The sequence below is a fragment of the Thermobia domestica genome, chromosome 5 (assembly GCF_964235325.1).
Source record: "Thermobia domestica chromosome 5, izTheDome1.hap1.1, whole genome shotgun sequence".
NCBI classification, from domain to species: Eukaryota; Metazoa; Arthropoda; class Insecta; order Zygentoma; family Lepismatidae; genus Thermobia; species Thermobia domestica.
The window spans coordinates 234,826,494-234,844,669 of record NC_137458.1 but is presented as its reverse complement, the minus strand read 5'-3'; the positions used below and the strand labels follow the sequence as shown (position 1 = coordinate 234,844,669).

The following is an 18,176-nucleotide window of genomic DNA, read 5'->3' as shown; positions in this document are numbered from 1 at the left end:
TGCTGAATTTGACTGTCTACTGTTGACAAAGAATACAACTGTTTAAACAAGTGATCCCCAAATCACGTGTATGAATATTGTATTATACAATTAAGCTGTAACTAAAGTTATCATTTAAGCGTATAACACAATAGAAACGATGTTGCTTGTAAGCAACAGATCTAAATAAATAATTAAGAGAGTTGACAGGAAATACTTAAGAACCGTAACAAATTTCAAAACTCATTCAAGAGAACTTTCTTTAATTTTTCTTATAAAAACGGATAAAAAGATTGTAAAATATTTCTTATAAATATGTACAAAATACGCATTAATAAAAATGCATCACTTAAACCATAAAAAAAAAAAAAGATATGAGTGTTGAGAAAGCAACCTCTCATCCCTCCCGCTTTCTGTTTTTAATGGTAACCAAATGTCTTGTACACAGGAGCAGTTTTAGCAATGACAGGAGCCGAGTATGCCCCAATGGGACCTTTAAGAATAGGTGCTGTTTTCACAAGAGATGCTGCGTGAATCCCTGGAGCACTCTTGGTCACGACAGCGTTGAAACCATGGATGGCATCTGCAGTGTAAGTTACAGTTCTCACACTGCCGTCAGGCTCCACAAGGCTGTACTGTCCCTTGACGACATCACCGTCTCTTGTCTCCCATTGGTTCTTTATGTCTCCCGTGTAATGGTCGTTGACACCATAGCTGAATGAGTATCGCGGGTAAGACTGAAATTAAGAAATTAAAATTCAATTATAACTACCATAATGTACTGTAGTACGTAATTTATAACACAGTACTATAAATAATGCTAAAAATGTACAAACTAGAGAAGGTTAGAAATACTTGCAATACATGCATTGTAATGCTACAACTTAAGTAAATGACGTTCATGTGTCTCTATTCATCAAGTGCAATTTCCTTTAAGGTATTTAGCAAAAAGGATATTGCAGAAACTTAAAATTGCTAGCAAAAGTAATAATTGCATACAAGAGCAGCATTCCAGTAATTGCGCTCCAAATTTGAATTATCGTAGCTGTAACCAAAATAACATTTAGTTCGAGTTTCAACGCTCTCGTAGCACTACGTTTTTGTCCGACCAGCAGAAGTACGAGTTTGTCACGAAATCGAAAATGTATTTTATCCGTTGTTACCTAGTTTTATATGAAGAAAGAAAGGAAATAACTTCACCACGTCTATTTTTATTACATCAATTTTTATCCAAGGAAGAGTAATTGCACATACTATGCACTTTTTATATATAAGTACATTCGTATTTTGTTTTCTAAAAATAAACCTTCATTTTTTACTTAACCGGCTTAACACATTCCTTTTTTTTTAATCTCATGTATAAGATTTAATTTAATAAACTGGAAAATCCTTGGCGATGATCATACTTTTCACACTTATTATTTATTTCCATTATTACGATTTCGATTATTGCTATAATTTTTGTGATAGCAATAATCGCGATAATTGAGGTATTCCTGTACAATACATATACATCAAACGTTCTGAAGTTAGAATATCTCAACACGTTTTAAACATAATGTCTTTCTCTACTTAAAACTTAATAAATTGTTATAACTAATGAACATTATAGGAATTTATATCTGTACATCAACGTCAACAATATGGTTCGATATGAATGATAATCACAGTGTATTATGCTGGCTACCTATCAATTGAGAAATGTAAAAAAGCAATGATTACTCACTTCTGGTATAGGTGGTATCCCTAACCCTATTTTTGAAGCGTTTGGTTTACCAAAATCTCCTTTACATACTAGGTATTTACTCTAGCTGCTCGTGTGTTCATCCAGGTGGCAAAATAAATAAATAAAAATAAAATAAAATAAAAACTCAAGAATTACTTGATTGATCGCCATCAGTCTTTACCTATAAAGGAAGCTTATAGAGGATCAAGGAAGCAATTGCATTCTCAAGATATCGATGTTTTGTGATTGCTTAACGAGAGATTGCTTATACTTGTATTGTCTATTTTCCCTCCAAATCTTCCACAAAATATATGGCCAAGTTATTCTTATACGGCATTATCTACTTATAATGAACTTTTCTCTTAACTTACGACAGACAAACAGATTTAAGCAATATACTTCGTTTCGGAGCTTTAAAGAAATTACACACCAATTTCATAAAAAGCGTTTAAGTTTTGATAAAGCTATCGTTGTATGTGATTTTTTTTAAAGGTTGAATTAATTCACTCACTTACATGTTATTGATTCCCAAGCAATATACCCATTGTGGAACCACAAAGAAACCACACACCACAAACGATTCTAGAGACCGCTCCTCAACTGCCCTTCCAGATATTGTAGTGTATGTCAAATAATATAAATCTATCATTTCCGGTATACAAAAAATATTGCACCCTCAAAAATGTCTCTGTCCCCTAAGAAACTAAAGCTGTTGTCATCACTGGCACACACTTTGTTTCATGAAGCCGGATAACTTCTTGGAAAGTTATCATTAATCATTTTTTTTCAAATAGGGGGAAAATTCGTACATTCTTACCTATAACTAACTTCATTCCCAAGCAATAGATTAACGTCAAACAAAACGCAAGCTATATCTCATGAAAGAAATAGTTTTTTAACAACAAAAGTTGTCCTGAAACATATTTTGAAGGTGAAGGTAAATTCACTTTCTTTGTTATTGGTTGATTTTAGCCTTAAACAATGAGGATCATTGATAAGATTCAAAGAAAGTATCTACATATTATATTTCATGAAAGTATTTAACCCTTAATACTAAAAACAACGCATTACTAAATACTATATACTTTTGCAAAAATTTGTGCGTGATACGTAAAAAAATTATCATTTACATTGGATATAGAACACTTGATTTTTACTGATATCATTGAAATTTTTTTATAAAATTTTTCGCAAGCCTGTGATTGGAGAGCTCAACATTTCATTTACAATTAATTGATGAATAATGCGAAGATTAGATCGCGACTGAGTATTACACAATGAATTTTCGTAATCTATTACAACAAAATCACACCGCGATATCTAGAAATTCAGTTTCATGGTCTATTTCACCTTAAAAATGGCACGCTCATATCCAAGTCACTCTTGTCCTAACTCTTGTTTCCGTGTACACGCCCGTTTCACGTGGAATGCTCAAAACTCTCAGCTGTTCATCGTATCTCCTAGGAATCTCATTTTATTCTCGACAATAAAGATTTCCACTTTATGTTCAAGATTTTCAGCACGCAGTCAGCATTTGTTAAATTAATGAGGATCGGTTGCGTGTAATTGTAGGAAGAACATAATCGAAGTAATTTGGACTATTCTACTAATATAAGAGTGGCATGGTGGCTTAGTGCTAGAGCGTTTACCACTGGTGTGTGAAATCCCTGGTTCGGCCAAGTATGAGTGGACAACATCGTGTCCGTGGGTTTTCTCGGGGTACTCCCGTTTCCTCCCACATGCTCATTCCATTAATTCTTCCATCATCATTCACTTAAATTAATCATCATCTCCTTGAGCTTAAAGAGCATAATCGTGGGACGTTAAACTGCAAGATTTCGTTTTCATTTTCTACTAACGTAAGTTCCAGTTTGAAACAATGATAATCTTCTACAGTACCGATTCTCAACCTATGGGTCTCAACCAGGGCCGGATTAAGTGGGACCTAGGTGGCTATAGCCCCGGGCCACCAGGTGGTCAAGAGCTTCCACTGTGATGAAAATCTCAATTGGCTATCTAAAAAAAATCATAAAGGTACAATTATTCTCATAAAATAAAATATGACCAAAAATACGAAACATTTCATTAATTTTCCTACTGTACTTTCACAGAAATGTATTAGGCGAAGTCAGCAGAGGCCACATATTTTTTCTAGCCCCGAGCCTCCAGGTGGGTTAATTCTGCCCTGATTTCAACCAACAGTTTAGTACTATAGGAGGATTTGTTTGGTAAGTCGCGAGGTCCTCGTATGAAATGGAGCACCTGCGTATAGAAAGGTAATTAGAAGCAAGTGTAGTACCTTGATTTAAATTACGGGGTGAAATCAGGATCACCTCTTGTTCTTGACTGATTCCATCTAGCAATAAGGATAATTCTTAGACCAAAAATATAACACTCATGGTTCATGAACATAGGAAATTTTTTGTACGGGATTCATGGCGGAACTTATTTTCTTTTATTGAGGTGTTAATTAACCAATTTCAAGTACAGTCATTAGAAATAACTATTACGTATAAAAAACGTAATAATTTATGAAAATCACATGAAAGTTCTTATGAAAGTTATCAGGAAGCATGTTTCTCTTTTCTTTTTCGCTAAAGAGAATGTGAATTTACCGGTTTATCCTTAACCGATTTTAACCCCGAACAAGAGCAAAGAATGGAAAAGGTCCAAATGTTTGGAAAAGACAAACATAATTGCATGTCATGTCGATTGGCAGAATCTTATTTGCGCTTACTTCAATAAATCGTTAAAAACAAAACAAAAAATAATATTTCTATTTTGGAAACTTTATATCTGAACGACCAAAGGAGAAAATGGATTTTGTTACAACGAAAACACTGAATTTTAGTTTTTCACAGACTAGAGTTATATCAGTGATAATACAATCAGAAACTCAAGTAAGTATTAATGTACTTAAGGTAGTGTAATGTTTAATAATTTTTGGTGGATTGCGGACTTAGAAAGTTGGGAACCATTACTTCACAATACTATTTTATAAACAAACATACAAGAAGACGTAAAGAACAAGCTTTTCAGAATTATATCCAATAAGTTTCGATCCTAACAAACATTCAATACTAACCAATAGTCAACGTAATCGACTAGCATTTTTTTCTTTAATGATTTATGGGGCGATTTAATAAATTAACATTTGAGACAATACACACAGAAACCTGAGTATATTAGCTTCTTGGGACCCCATTTATTCGGAAAATATTGGAGCAGTGTTTAATTTCTTCTCAATATATTTTTCTTCTACTAAATGTACTGTACATCTATCTTTTCAGTACTACTGTTTATTATGCAGACTTTGAGTATATTAAGAATAATTTCATTCTACGACTGTAAGTAGTTTTGAAATTTCTATTACGCAGCTGATAAAATCACTCCCATACGTCAATTGGTACAATTTCTTGTAATTTAAAAACTACATGATCTAGTGTGACACAGAAAAATGTATTCTACTAATGAGAAATACTTTTATTTGTATTACTTCAAAACAATTTGCATATCGGTATTCACTTATAGGCCTCACACTAATTTATTAAAGCTGAGCCCGATTGGCCCAGAAAACCGAGCTCGCGAGTTTGGGCATATTGGTTCAGTTGCTTAATAAAGAAAATTCCGGTGAGCTCGATTGAGTGCGAGAGCCAAGATCGCGAATTTGGACATCTTGGTTCAACTACCTAATGAAGAAGATTCCGGTGAGCCCGAGAGTCGAGCTTACGAGTTTGGACATATTGGTTCAATTGCCTAATGGAGAAGATTCCGATCACCCTGATTGAGCCCGAAAGTCGAGCTCGCGAGTTGGTTCAACTGCCTAATGGAGAAGATTCCAGTGGGTACGATTGAGCCCGAGAGCTGGGTTCGCGAATTTGGAAATGTTGGTTCAAATACCTAATGTAAAAAATTCCGGTAATGATGGTAAAAAATCCTGGTTCATTATCCATTATTATTTTCAGTTCAAAATTAGAGCCCAAGAACTGGAATAATTTCTTTTGTATCGATTTTTTCTTTTTTAAACGAAATTTTGTATATCCAACCTCTTCATTTCTAGGATAGAAGACAGTGTAGTCTACATTTCTAGCTTAAAATATTAACAAATTTAAAGCCTTATCTGATCGTTCTTCCTAAAAGTAGGTACTACTACAATTACCCAAGAAACTAGGGAAGAGGAGTAGTAAGGAAGTTAGTTTATTTTCCTTGTAGTTCAAAAGGGTATAGAGAAAACTGGAAATCAGAGAACTAGAGTGAAGATAGATTGAGAATTGTATGTTTAATGGCGAAATGATTTAATTAATTTTATATTAATATGTATTATCAATTAATAAATATATTCTTAGAGACAAGATACTCTGACAAGCAGTACGAATAAATCAAATTCTTAATGCAGATACCTTGTGTATCAAAAGTTGTACTGAAACATTGGTATCTCGTACTGTGTTGTGTTGTTCCAAGAATGTCTACAGGTAGTGCAGCTAGTGTACAAGATGGCACGTTGATGTCAGAATGTGTTACCAAAATTCTACGGCTGTATCTAAATGAAAGTAAACTCAAAGGGAAATTTCATGACTTGGGAAATTATGCCAGAGATTATCATATAGAGCGAATGGCCAGCTAATGGACATGACTTCAATCTTCTAGGTTGTTCTCTATAAGTTATTATTTGCAGTATGATAATGTTGTCGTTCGATGTTCCTATTCCAAGTAAATTACATGAAAAGATAGTGAGGAGACGAGAAACTTGTTGTGATAATAAAAGCAGTGGTGATAGGTTAACCGAAAACGTCGATGACGAAGTAGATACTTTAGTGCAGATACATCTCTCGGAGATTCATGACCACTCGTACACATCTCTTTTCTACGTCATTCCCTGCCTCATCCCTTCTCCTATTTTGCTCTACCTGTTTCTCTCGTCCGCTACTCCCATCGTAAAAGCATATTCTTGGCACCATACACCAACCAATTGTAAATGGCCTACGTCACGTATAGAAGTAGGTTTTGTGACCGAAGTAAGGAATGTGAGAATCCGAGCAGCAAAGGAGAGGTGGAATGGAGGAAGGGGAATGAAATAAAACAATTGCTGGCAATTTAGTTTATTTTTAGTTTAACGTCTCGTTCAGCAGCGAAACTATATGAGACGTGGACCTACTAACTAACGTGGAATCCGAACCACATGAGCTGCCGGGAATCGAACCCTGGTCTCCCACGCTAAAGGCGCTTACGCTAACCACTTAGCCATGAAGGAGCTCTCCGGGCAATTTAGTAGTGGTGATTGATTCATGGATAGCGTATCTACAAACTATTGGCTTAGCCGATGACGTCCTTATTTGCTTGCCACCACTAAAGTTTTCAATGCCAGCTTTGAGGTCTGCTCCTAGTTTTCTCTGTATGTTTTAATGAGTACTGGAACATCAATCTGTTACTGGCTTATGGACACTCCTTTATTGTACCAGAGACAAGTTTAAGTACTAGAAGCAGTGCAATAAAGCCTCGTACCCCATATTCAATCTAGCAGGTGCAAGACAAATTGTCTACTCCAACGTTGTCATTGGGACACATGGCCAACACAAACAAGTTCCTCTCTCCGCATCCTCTCGTCAATGTATGGACGGCCTGAATTGGAAGCCAAAGTCTGCGCTAAGCGACATGCTGACATTGCTTCCCTGAATCGCGTTCTAGAGCAAGTACTGGTAGAGGTTTTACTTAATACTTTCCGTGTTGCTATTGTTCTGTGGATTATGTGCCTTTACAAAGTAAGTGGTTATTTGAATATCATGTACAGTACATTGAACATAATGAACATGTACATTGTAAATTATTTTCCTTTCTTTTGCTTGATTATAAAAGTTTTGTATCAGAACTTTTCATCTGTATCATAAAAGCTCATACAGATCAGTTACATAAAAGTTAATTGTAATCATTCTCGAAAATAAACAATGTTCACGCAATGTGTTACTTACGTAGTAGTCGACAGCGACAGCAGGAGATTTTACAGCAACAGCAGGTGCACCATATCCAACAGGACCAGCAAAAGCAGGAGAGATGAAATTAGAATATCCGGTGGAACCGAGATAACCAGCTTTGACAGTAGACGTCATGGCTACAGCAGCTAGTAACAACTGTGAAAGATAAAGAAGTAAAATTTTGTACTGAAAAGTAGGTCAAAGTGTAGTGCTGAGAAACACGAAAAAGGTTATTACAGATAGTACAAATTGTCTGCTAATGATTTCAACAACTGTAGAAGGAAGAAATAAAATCAGAAATGCGTAGGAAGAAGACTTTCATCCTGTTTAGGCAGTTTGTTACATGAAATTTATCTAAAAAGAGATAACTAATAGTTAGATTACATACTTTTTCTTATAGATATCAAGCTACTCACACAGATCGGAGAAGGGATATAACAAATTTTCAGGATTCTTAAGTATTCATTTCATTTTCAGATTGTAATGAGAGTTCGTGTTTCTTAAAGCAAGTAATATTATTATTATTATTAATAATAATAATAATAATAATAATAATAATAATAATAATAATAACAATAATAATAATAATAATAGTTCTCTGAAAAATAAAATTTCGTGTATGGTACTTTAGTACTTTACTATATATATCTATTGGGAAATTATTTCATGTCCACTTCTATGATCTTGTAATAGTCAAATTGTCTTTTCTCCTTTAAAATATGATTACTATTTATTTATTTATTTAAAGAAAGAAGAAAATTTAATATATTGAGTGTACCCAATATACTAAAGTGTATATACATACAAAATTAAACATACTAAATTATAAAATAACAATATACAAAATATTAATGGAATAAAAGAACAAGAAAAAGTTGACTGCTACATAAATTGACAAATCAAATTTCCTACTTGTATTTTATGTGCTATTACGTCTCTAAAGGAAATCGGACTTCCTAGATTCCCTTAGCTTAATGTATCCGGCATTCAGAGACAGCAGGATTTCGGACCTCCAGAAGTCATGTCTATCTGCCGGTGTCGGGTAGATTAATTCAATGCACTTATTTCTATATTACGATAATGCTTGTATTTCTTATGTAAATAATAAAGAAAAAATAGAAACTATGCAGGGTGAGCACAAATTGTTGGTCGATTTCGTATAGTTATACTTACATATGTTCACCCAATGAAGGAAAGAAAAAGGTAAGACATATCGTTTGAAAGAATGAAGTTTATAGTTCATGTTTGTGAAGTATATACTGAACTCAAAGGGATCCAATATATTTCCCGTACACATCCAGTCGATACTCCCATTCTTGCCAAACCCTTCTGCAGTGTATCTTGGATGACGTTGTGGATAGTAATTTTGATTTACAATAGTAATTACGGCAGTGTCTGTGTAAGCGGATAGACGCAAAAATTGTTCTTTACGAACAAGAACGATGCATATTCCATGAATAGAAAAACCATAAAGAATGATCTACTCCAATAAATCTTCATATTCTTCAAACTTAATCAGCAAGTTATTGCAGAGAGCCAAGTTTATGGTTGGATCATTAGGCTTTAATTTTTGAACTAGCTGCTGCTCGTATAACTTACAATTAATGCAATCGATTCTTTAGAATCTTCTTTATTGTAGGCTCTGATAAATTCAGTTTCTGTCTGGCTCTCCACCCTGATTTCTCGAGCTTCGAGTATGTTTCATGTACTTTCTTCAGTAACATTTGGCTTTACCCACGTAACCCCTACCTACGTATACGAAAATCGGCCAAAAATTTATATGCACCCTGTACAAAAAATATGTTCTTAAAGGAGAGTACTTATAAGTTGACAGTGATCGGTCAATATATTATAATAATAACCACTACTGAAGAATATTCCGCCATACAAAATATTAATCCTCTCACTTTAGAGTTATTGAAACTTTGATAACAAATCAACTTTAAATAAAATATTAATTATTCGCTAGGGAATTAAATATTAATTGTTTAATTATTTTATTTTAATGTGGAGCTGTTACAGGTAGGACTCTGTAGGGTGCGTGGGTAGATTGATAAGTCCTTAAAATTGCTTTAGCTCCTCTTGTATCCTGCAGCATTATATCATTAGAATATGAGAGATCCACAAAATGAAAATGAAATTTGTTATGTCATTACTTAAATTTTAGGATAACTTTCCACAAACAAAATACCTAGATAGTTATTAGTTATAAATAAAACCCATCAAAGGTATAATTAAATCAACAATCTCATTTTACTGGTGCTAAAACTAACATTAGCAACATATACGCGTAGATAGTCCATTTGCATAAAGATCACTCAAGTCAAGAATTTCGTTTAATTTTAGATGAGCTATTAAATTTGCTTGAGCATTTTACTATGCATACATTTTACTGTTTACTAAATTTCTTTTGTGTGCCATAATTGTCTTAAAAACTAAGTATATTAGGTTCAAATCATACATCAAAATCTGGCTATATATATATATATAATACATTTAGGAAACTCGAATTCTCAGTATTGCATATCTAGCGTTTGTTTGTTTTAGTTTCATAACTGATTGGCTAATAATTGCATAAGAGGCATCAAAATTTACCAAAATTAGAAGTATGTTATTAATTAATTGATACATTTTTGTGAGTAAAACGAGTCTTGTTTTACCTCAAGAAGCCTCACAAAGTTGACGTGTAAAATCCAACAGAAAATGTATAAATGAAATGCAGTAAGTCAACTCAATGAAGCACTTCCACTGCACATACAACAAAGGAAGCAAAAGAAGTCATTAGATATATATTGTTAATTTTCACAAGTAATTATTTAAAAGCACGAGTCACCTGCGTCACTAGAGTCACAACTTTTCACCGGGTCGTTCCCGCCTGGACTAAGTGACTCCGACAGACCCCTTGATCCTGACATGCCCGATGGCATGGATAACACGGTACGTCTGATAAAAAAAAAAGGAGAAATAATGCCGTCTGTCTTAGCATTATTGCAGACTGTCATAGTTTTATTAATGATATCCACTACTCGAGCTGGAATTATTTACGGGTTCGGTTCCTGATGCAACACTATTTCCTTATCAAGATGCATTTAACCTACTTATTCGAAGTTTGTCACTTTGCTGAGCGATCTCATTAAGATGGGTGTTTACAACTTAAGTATCATCGGAATAATATGCGCTGCTACAAGAATCGATCCCGAGTCTACGGTAAAATTGAAATTTGAACCAAATTTGATCACATATAACAACAGATGTGTGAATTTCAAGGTAGAAGATGTATGTATGCGCAAATAAAAATGCATGCAAGAATATCTAGTAGGAATTCACAGATTTGACCCCAAAGTCGATAGCTACATGAAAATGATAATTATAGATAGTATTTATCTCACGGTTTCTACGTCACGAGTCATGAATCTTATGACCTGTTTCGTTACTGAATCCACTGCGTTATTATTTCTGATTCATATTAATGCATATAATTATATTTAAGAGCCAGCATACTTCGCAAAGAATTGCATCAGAAAATGACTTGTTTTTAACATAGAAAAAACTACTGTATTTCAAATTTCGAGTCGATAGGAGACAAGGAAGTATGGAGATCGTGAAAAAAGAAGTCGAATTCGAGATTTCAACTGATTTACACGTTTCGCGGTCCCTACATACCGAAAAAGTGATTTTTGAACATCTATTTGTTCATTCATTCGTTCACCTCGTGTAAACATGTTCACTCGCCTATGCCTAGGGGCCATTTCGTTCACCGCATCTGCACCAAATTTTAACCTTAAGTTTTTTAAAATAATACTTTCATTAATTTTTATTCCAAATATTATTCCTACCTCCCAAATAAGAGTGAAAATTAATATATATATATATATATATATATATATATATATATATATATATATATATATATATATATATATATATATATATATATATATATATATATATATTTGAAAACAGCTTTAAGGATTTTGTTTATATTTTACATATTAACATTGCATTAGCAATTCTACTGGTGTAAGTCGTTTTTTGTGAAAAGAATTACAAGGGTAGTTTATTGTTGGGGGTGAGAAGTTAGACATAAAAATGTTCACAATGCTGTCAGCACGTGTGTTTCTAAAATAACGAAACATTGACCATAGTAAAACTTTTTGTTCTTTGTTCAACCAAAGGTTGGTTGTGGTGGATTACATTGTTTATTTGTTTAGTTCTGTTTCAGATATTGATACGTTCGCCGTAAAGATGTTATGCGGCATGCACGTTCGGTTTTTCCTCCTCCAACTATTCCTTCGAGCAATATGTTTGTCAATTTTGAATTGCAAAGTGAATGGTAAATCACGTAATATTGTTCTTTCCTCAACTGAGGCCAGAACTGTAACAATTTGTGCTGCAAGCTTTGCAAAGCACCGGGTCCCTCAACGACCAGGTCCCGTTTGAAACACGTATTACTTAATCCTGAATACTTAATAAATAATATAAGCTGTTATTCATTTTGGTTATGTAAGATTAGTACATTATAAATTTTAGACTAGTACAAGCTTGTATTGACCATGTCCTCCGTTGTTAAAATGCATATTGTTCAAATAAATAAATACGAAAATGATTAAAACAACTAGCATTGCACTAGAATACCCAAAACAGTATCTTGCAAAAAACTATCTTGGGCTGGACCCCTGAATACAGAATAACAAGAGTCACTGAAAAGACGGCGAAATCGATCAACAATATATCACTACTAAAATTATCAGAACTTTATATGGAGCTCCCTCATGGCTAAGCGGTTAGTGTACGCGCCTTTGGCGTAAGAAACACGGGTTCGATTCCCGGTGGGAGTTTATGTGGATCGGATCCTACGTTAAGCTGTAGGTCCACGTGTCATAAGCCTTGCTCCTGAAAGGGACGCTAAACTAATATCAAATATATATTTAAAAAAAAAATACTTTATATGCAATACGTCTCTGAAGGAGATAATAAATACTTACCTGCACCGGAACCAATTCACTGATTGGGGAACTCAAATACTCTGTTGTATTGAGGACGCGAAGATCTGTTACGGCACTGATTGAGGCTAAAATGTATCGGTTTTCATTTTCTTCTTTTAATTGCGACTTTGTTACTTGTCCTTTGTATTCATAATGTACAAGTGAAAACCAACACCCACAGCATTTTTCTCTAACACCATAATGCCTCAATTAAAAAAAAACGTATCATAGCAACAAAATTCACTTTTAATTATTGATAATATACTAAACAAACTAAACACGTCACTTATCAAACAAAACGTTTAATGTAGGCCTACTATATTTTTAGTCTCCATGGAAATTCTTAATCAATCTTTTATCTACAATAAATACGTATTAGTGCTTTCGATATGTCCTTTGATGTCAGTAGGTCTAAAGCTTTTTATTTCTGTAGAGTAGAGTAGCAATTCCGCAATATTTTAGCTCAACTACCATGGGCGCCCGAAGAAACTTTTCTAGGGGGGGCTCAATTCCCTGGTTGCTATATTACGTTTGCTATTTTTTATTTGTATTAAGAAAATCTTAAGAAATTTAACACATTTTCGTGAGCCAGGGGAGAGGGGCTCGAGCCCCACCCTACCCTCCACTTTGGGCGCCCATGGCAATTACCCTTCAAGTGCCACATTTTTTTTTTAAATAGACGTTATAGCGTATGTATTTTAAATGTGAAAATACAAAATTAGAACAAAATCACAAAGCTCGAAGTTTATGCTTTTCTTACAGCTGTGACGTCCAGAGCGTCAAGAGGCACAGTTTGGGAACTTCCAACGTGATGAATATAATTTTCATTGTTCAATCGTTCTTTGATACTTTATATTATTATTCCTCTTATCATTTTTCAAGATTAAGGTTTAAGTACCCATTTCACTGTCTATAGCAATAGACAAGAGGAGATTAAGATCCCATGACTTACACTCTGTAGCCTAAAGGAAACTATGATAAATACAACAGCAATAATTATATAAATCGATTAAGATAGTCGGAAGGAATGGAAAAATTACGACAAAATCTACGGGCACGATATTCATCAAAGATCACATAGAAAGATACGAAGTACGGTACTACATGGTAACGTGTAGTCTACGACTAAAAAGGGACAGATAAACAATTTTATATATGCATTTTTCTTGGATATATAGAAATTGTATTTATGTCCTGATTGCTTCATAATAGCGTAGTCAATTCTTGATATAAACATATACATAATTATCGATGTAAAATACAATCATCCTCTTTATGTTATTGAAAATCGTAATCAAATTCTTCTCGTTATAGTTGGAGAAAATCAAGGACTAGAGAAACATAATTTCTATAGCTACCTTACAATGAATTTGTAGTTTTTATTATTCCGTTCAATATCGCTCCGATAGTAATCTTGTACCGCACGATATACATCTACGTGTCAATGTTGAAGCAAATATGTCAGGATTGTTAAGACGAGTACCCTACAAGAATGACTATTTGAGATACTCTGGTGACTCTAGAAGGACATATCATTACGCAATACGCAACTCATCACGTAACCACAGTTTATCTCTTTAATGCCGCAATTCTTCCATATAAGATTGATTGATTGGATTTAACATTTTTCTTTCAATACTATATCCACAGCTTGAAGTGGATTCCAACACACTACTTGTTTTTATCCTAGAAAAGTACCTCCCCATAAGAATCGAACCAAGATCTCCGTAAGCAGAGAATAGGCGACTAAGCCATATGACCCCGAAAGGACACTATTACTACTTCAGGAAATTGATCAACTTCTAGAAATTAAGATTTTATGCTGTGAAAGCGTGATTACCAATATGGCATTCTCGTTGTTTTGCTCAAGGAATAGGATATCATACTAACCGAATACGAATATGATCTTTCCTTGCTGGCATAATCAAACGGTCTAATAAATTAGGGCGGAGATCAAAAGACGTGTCTGTCGAGGGTTCCGATCCTTCTCAGAGCATGGATGTTATATGTTTTCCTTTAAGCATTTACTGCTTTATCATCATTCATTTCTAATCGTCTCCTTTAGCCTAAATAGCGGGTTCGTGGAACTAATACTCAAACACTCAATACAATGAATACAACTTTTACTAAATCATAGCTGTACGAATGCATGTCTCCTTTCCTTTAAGTACATGTCAAAGTATAAAGATAACTAAAATTTGAAATTACTATATTAGTATTTAATTAAATTATATAGGAAAATTCCCAGTCAACATATTCAGAGTACTCCAAGCGCAATAGAAGTACATATAGGCGTCTTAGAATTTCAGAATTGTTATTAATACTCAGATGAATTTATACAATACTTCTTAAATGTATTGTTTTAAACTAAACAAAAAAAATATGATATTTAAATCGACCGATTATTAGGAATGACAGGTGATTTACACTGGAAGATCTTAGATATGCAAACTGATTTTCTATTCTAGGGCTTCTTTTTTCCCTTTTGTTTTCGATATAAGGACCTGTTTAATGTTAGTATCTTTATTTTTCTCATTATTTTGGTCAACATGCCACAATGGAAACCAAAACAAAAACGCTAGTAGCGAAAGGATGCGTACTAGTTAAATTTGTATCCAAGAATATCAATCTTTTATTGAAAAGAAAATCCCAGTATTCTTATTTAATATCCCCGCTACTTGATTGAAAAGTGTTGAGTAAAACGAAAAGTTCAGAAAAAAGGATAAGGTACTCAGGTATCGAAACTGAATCTTCTGGAATATGACTTTGTCTCTATTTTCCTAATTAGAATTGAGAAATTGCTCCGTTGTGAATATAAGTTATATGGTGTATAGGATGTGATCACGTTTGAATGATCATTTGGCTGCTAAAATTTAGAAAATTTTTTGGAGAACACTCATCAGTATAGTCGTTTTATACGAAATGTGATCCAACTTAACTATCACTGGCAAACATAAGAATTGACCAATAATTATTTGCAAGCATTCTATTATTGTTATTTATAGAAATACTAAGATTCTTTTAAACAGAGATTAATATCTCAACTTATTTGCAACTCCTGAGGTCGGGAACGTAGCGTTAATGGCTGAGAATTACCTGGCCAATGAACAATATCTAGGACCTTACCTGTGATCAAATTAAAAATAAATTACAGCTAGTATAGAATCAGAAAAATAATTAGTAAAATAAAATCAGGTTAGTAAAAACCTACTTTGCTCAATTTACTTAGTATAGTATCAACTATGAACGAATGTGTACTTGGGCATGATTTGGAAATGGTAGAGTTTATGTTATATCTTTGCAGCTGGTATGATTATTGGTATTTTAATTTACTACCGGTAGTTGTCGCAGTGAGACGGTATGCAGTGGTATGCCATACCGCCTCTGGTTTTTCAGCGATGAAGACATACCATTTCTGGTTTTTCAGTGATCAAGAAATACCATCACTGGAAAGTGGATGCTAATATACCTTTAATAAATCCACCTGTATACACAGTAATTGACGAATAGCTTTACTATTTATTATGTAGAAATAATTTCAAAGTTGGTAATACCAACGTTTTTGTTTTCTTTTTCTTACTTTTTGCTTTTAAAATGAGGTGTCTACAAAAAGAATTATATCTTACTCTTACGTAAGGACTCGTGTTGGTTGTCTGGGGCCACGGTTGCTCAGTGGTAGAGCGTTCACCTCTGGTGCTTGGGGTCCCGGGTTCGATCCCAGCCCCCGCCAAGTGAACTTTGTGGTGAACAAACACCGTGTGCGTGGGTTTTCTCGGGGTTCTCCCGTTTCCTCCCACTTTCACAATTTCATTCATTATTCATCGTCCCCGTCTCCTTTAGGCATAAACGTGGGACGTAAAACTCAAAGATTTCATTTCATTTTTTTCATGTTTGTTGTGTTGGTTATTGCATGCAACTGCTACCCAAAAGTATGTGTATGAAGAAACCATGTGTAGGGTTTTTAGAACAGTACATACTTTGGCCGAATTAGGTAGACCTTTTACATACTTGCCTTCACGGATACATACTGTACTTAAAGAAGCCAATGGTATCGTGGAAAACCATTTACAAATTAATATAAAAAACTCGATTTTAGAGCATTTTCGTGTATAATTCTCTATAATACAATATAAGAGGATATTCTTTTTTATTTTTCTCAGGAAGTTGTGGCAGGAGGAAAATCCTCTCCATGTTTCCCGACCGCAACTACGGGAAAGTTCTCCCATGGTTTTGAGTCATTGTGTAAATAAAAATGGGATATTTTTAAGGCAACATACCCTCATTGTATTTCAACATTTAGATAGCCGGTATGTCGAGTCAAAATCGTAATAAAACATAACGTCTCTGATTTTTTTCTACTTCGAACACTGACTACCGGTAAGGCATACCTGTTCATACTGTCCAATTTGACCGCTGAACCTTACTTAAAATGAACAACACTTAGAATCGAACTTATTTAATCGAAGTTGGTTACCGGTACTTCACTCCGCCAGTGTTGTTTCACTTTTGTCCAATTTCACTGATCCACTTCATAAATTCAATTGGGTTTTTCGCGTCCGTTCTAAATTATTTATATTATATTACGTTCAAGTGGTATTATTTACTACTTATGTATAAATGAAGATCAAAATACACCAAAGTCCTTTTCGAAGTTACAGTCGAAAGTGATGAACAAATGTCTAAAATGCATCTCATTAACTGATGATACCTGAAGCACTTATTCACACGTTTTGCATATTAAAATGTTGCCGACACAAATCACATGTTACTTGTCAGAAGAGACCTACCTGAAAGAAACTCATGATGAATCACTGAAGTGTGTTACTTGAAACAGTTTCAAATATAACTTTGAAGTATTTGTGTGGAAAATAGAGGCTTTTATACGAAAACGTTGAAGCATGCATTCAAGGTCGGAAGGTAAAGCATCGGGCGAACGGTCGCTGTGGTGGGTGTGCCAATCCGCATCTTTCACTTTCACTACGTGTGAACTCTCGGCTTCGGACGGACCCAGGGCGTAGCTTTGGGTGGTGACCAACGCAATATGCACAGCGGACGAAAGAAAAAAAAATGAAACAAAGATATACTTTTTTTTAAAGAGGCTTACACACACTTGTACCTGCAACGAGTAACTGAAAAGGAAAATATTCTGTGTCTACTAGTTCTTTCTTTCTCCGCCTCCAAGTTTAGGTGAAAAAAACCCTGCTAAATTACAGACATAATGCATGGAATTTCCGCTTCATACCATTGACTAATACCTGACTAATTACTAATTATCTTTACTTATTTTTTATATGCATCAAAGTGCCATTACATCATCAACTTATAAATTTGTGTGTGAATTAAGGAAACGAATTTTCAGCTGAAAACAAAATAAGTTGCTTCTTTTTCTAACATCTAGGGACAGGCAAGGAGGTGTACACACTGCCTTGAAACGTCAGGTTCTTTGTTCGTTTCCGGGAAAGAACTTTTAAATAATATCCTTGAATTTATATACTATATATTAATTTTTTTGATGCT

General features: G+C 34.2%; 1 protein-coding gene across 1 annotated transcript; it reads right to left on the bottom strand.

Moving 5' to 3' along the window:
* Nucleotides 1-225: 225 nt before the first annotated feature.
* Nucleotides 226-17,601, bottom strand: LOC145686456 (cuticle protein 19-like). Its single transcript, XM_081759772.1, has 3 exons — nucleotides 17,447-17,601; nucleotides 7,672-7,830; nucleotides 226-716 (listed from the first exon to the last, which is right to left on the bottom strand). The coding sequence occupies exons 1-3, from the start codon at nucleotides 17,459-17,461 to the stop codon at nucleotides 399-401; spliced, it is 492 nt and encodes a 163-aa protein (XP_081615898.1). The 5' UTR covers nucleotides 17,462-17,601; the 3' UTR covers nucleotides 226-398.
* Nucleotides 17,602-18,176: the final 575 nt, after the last annotated feature.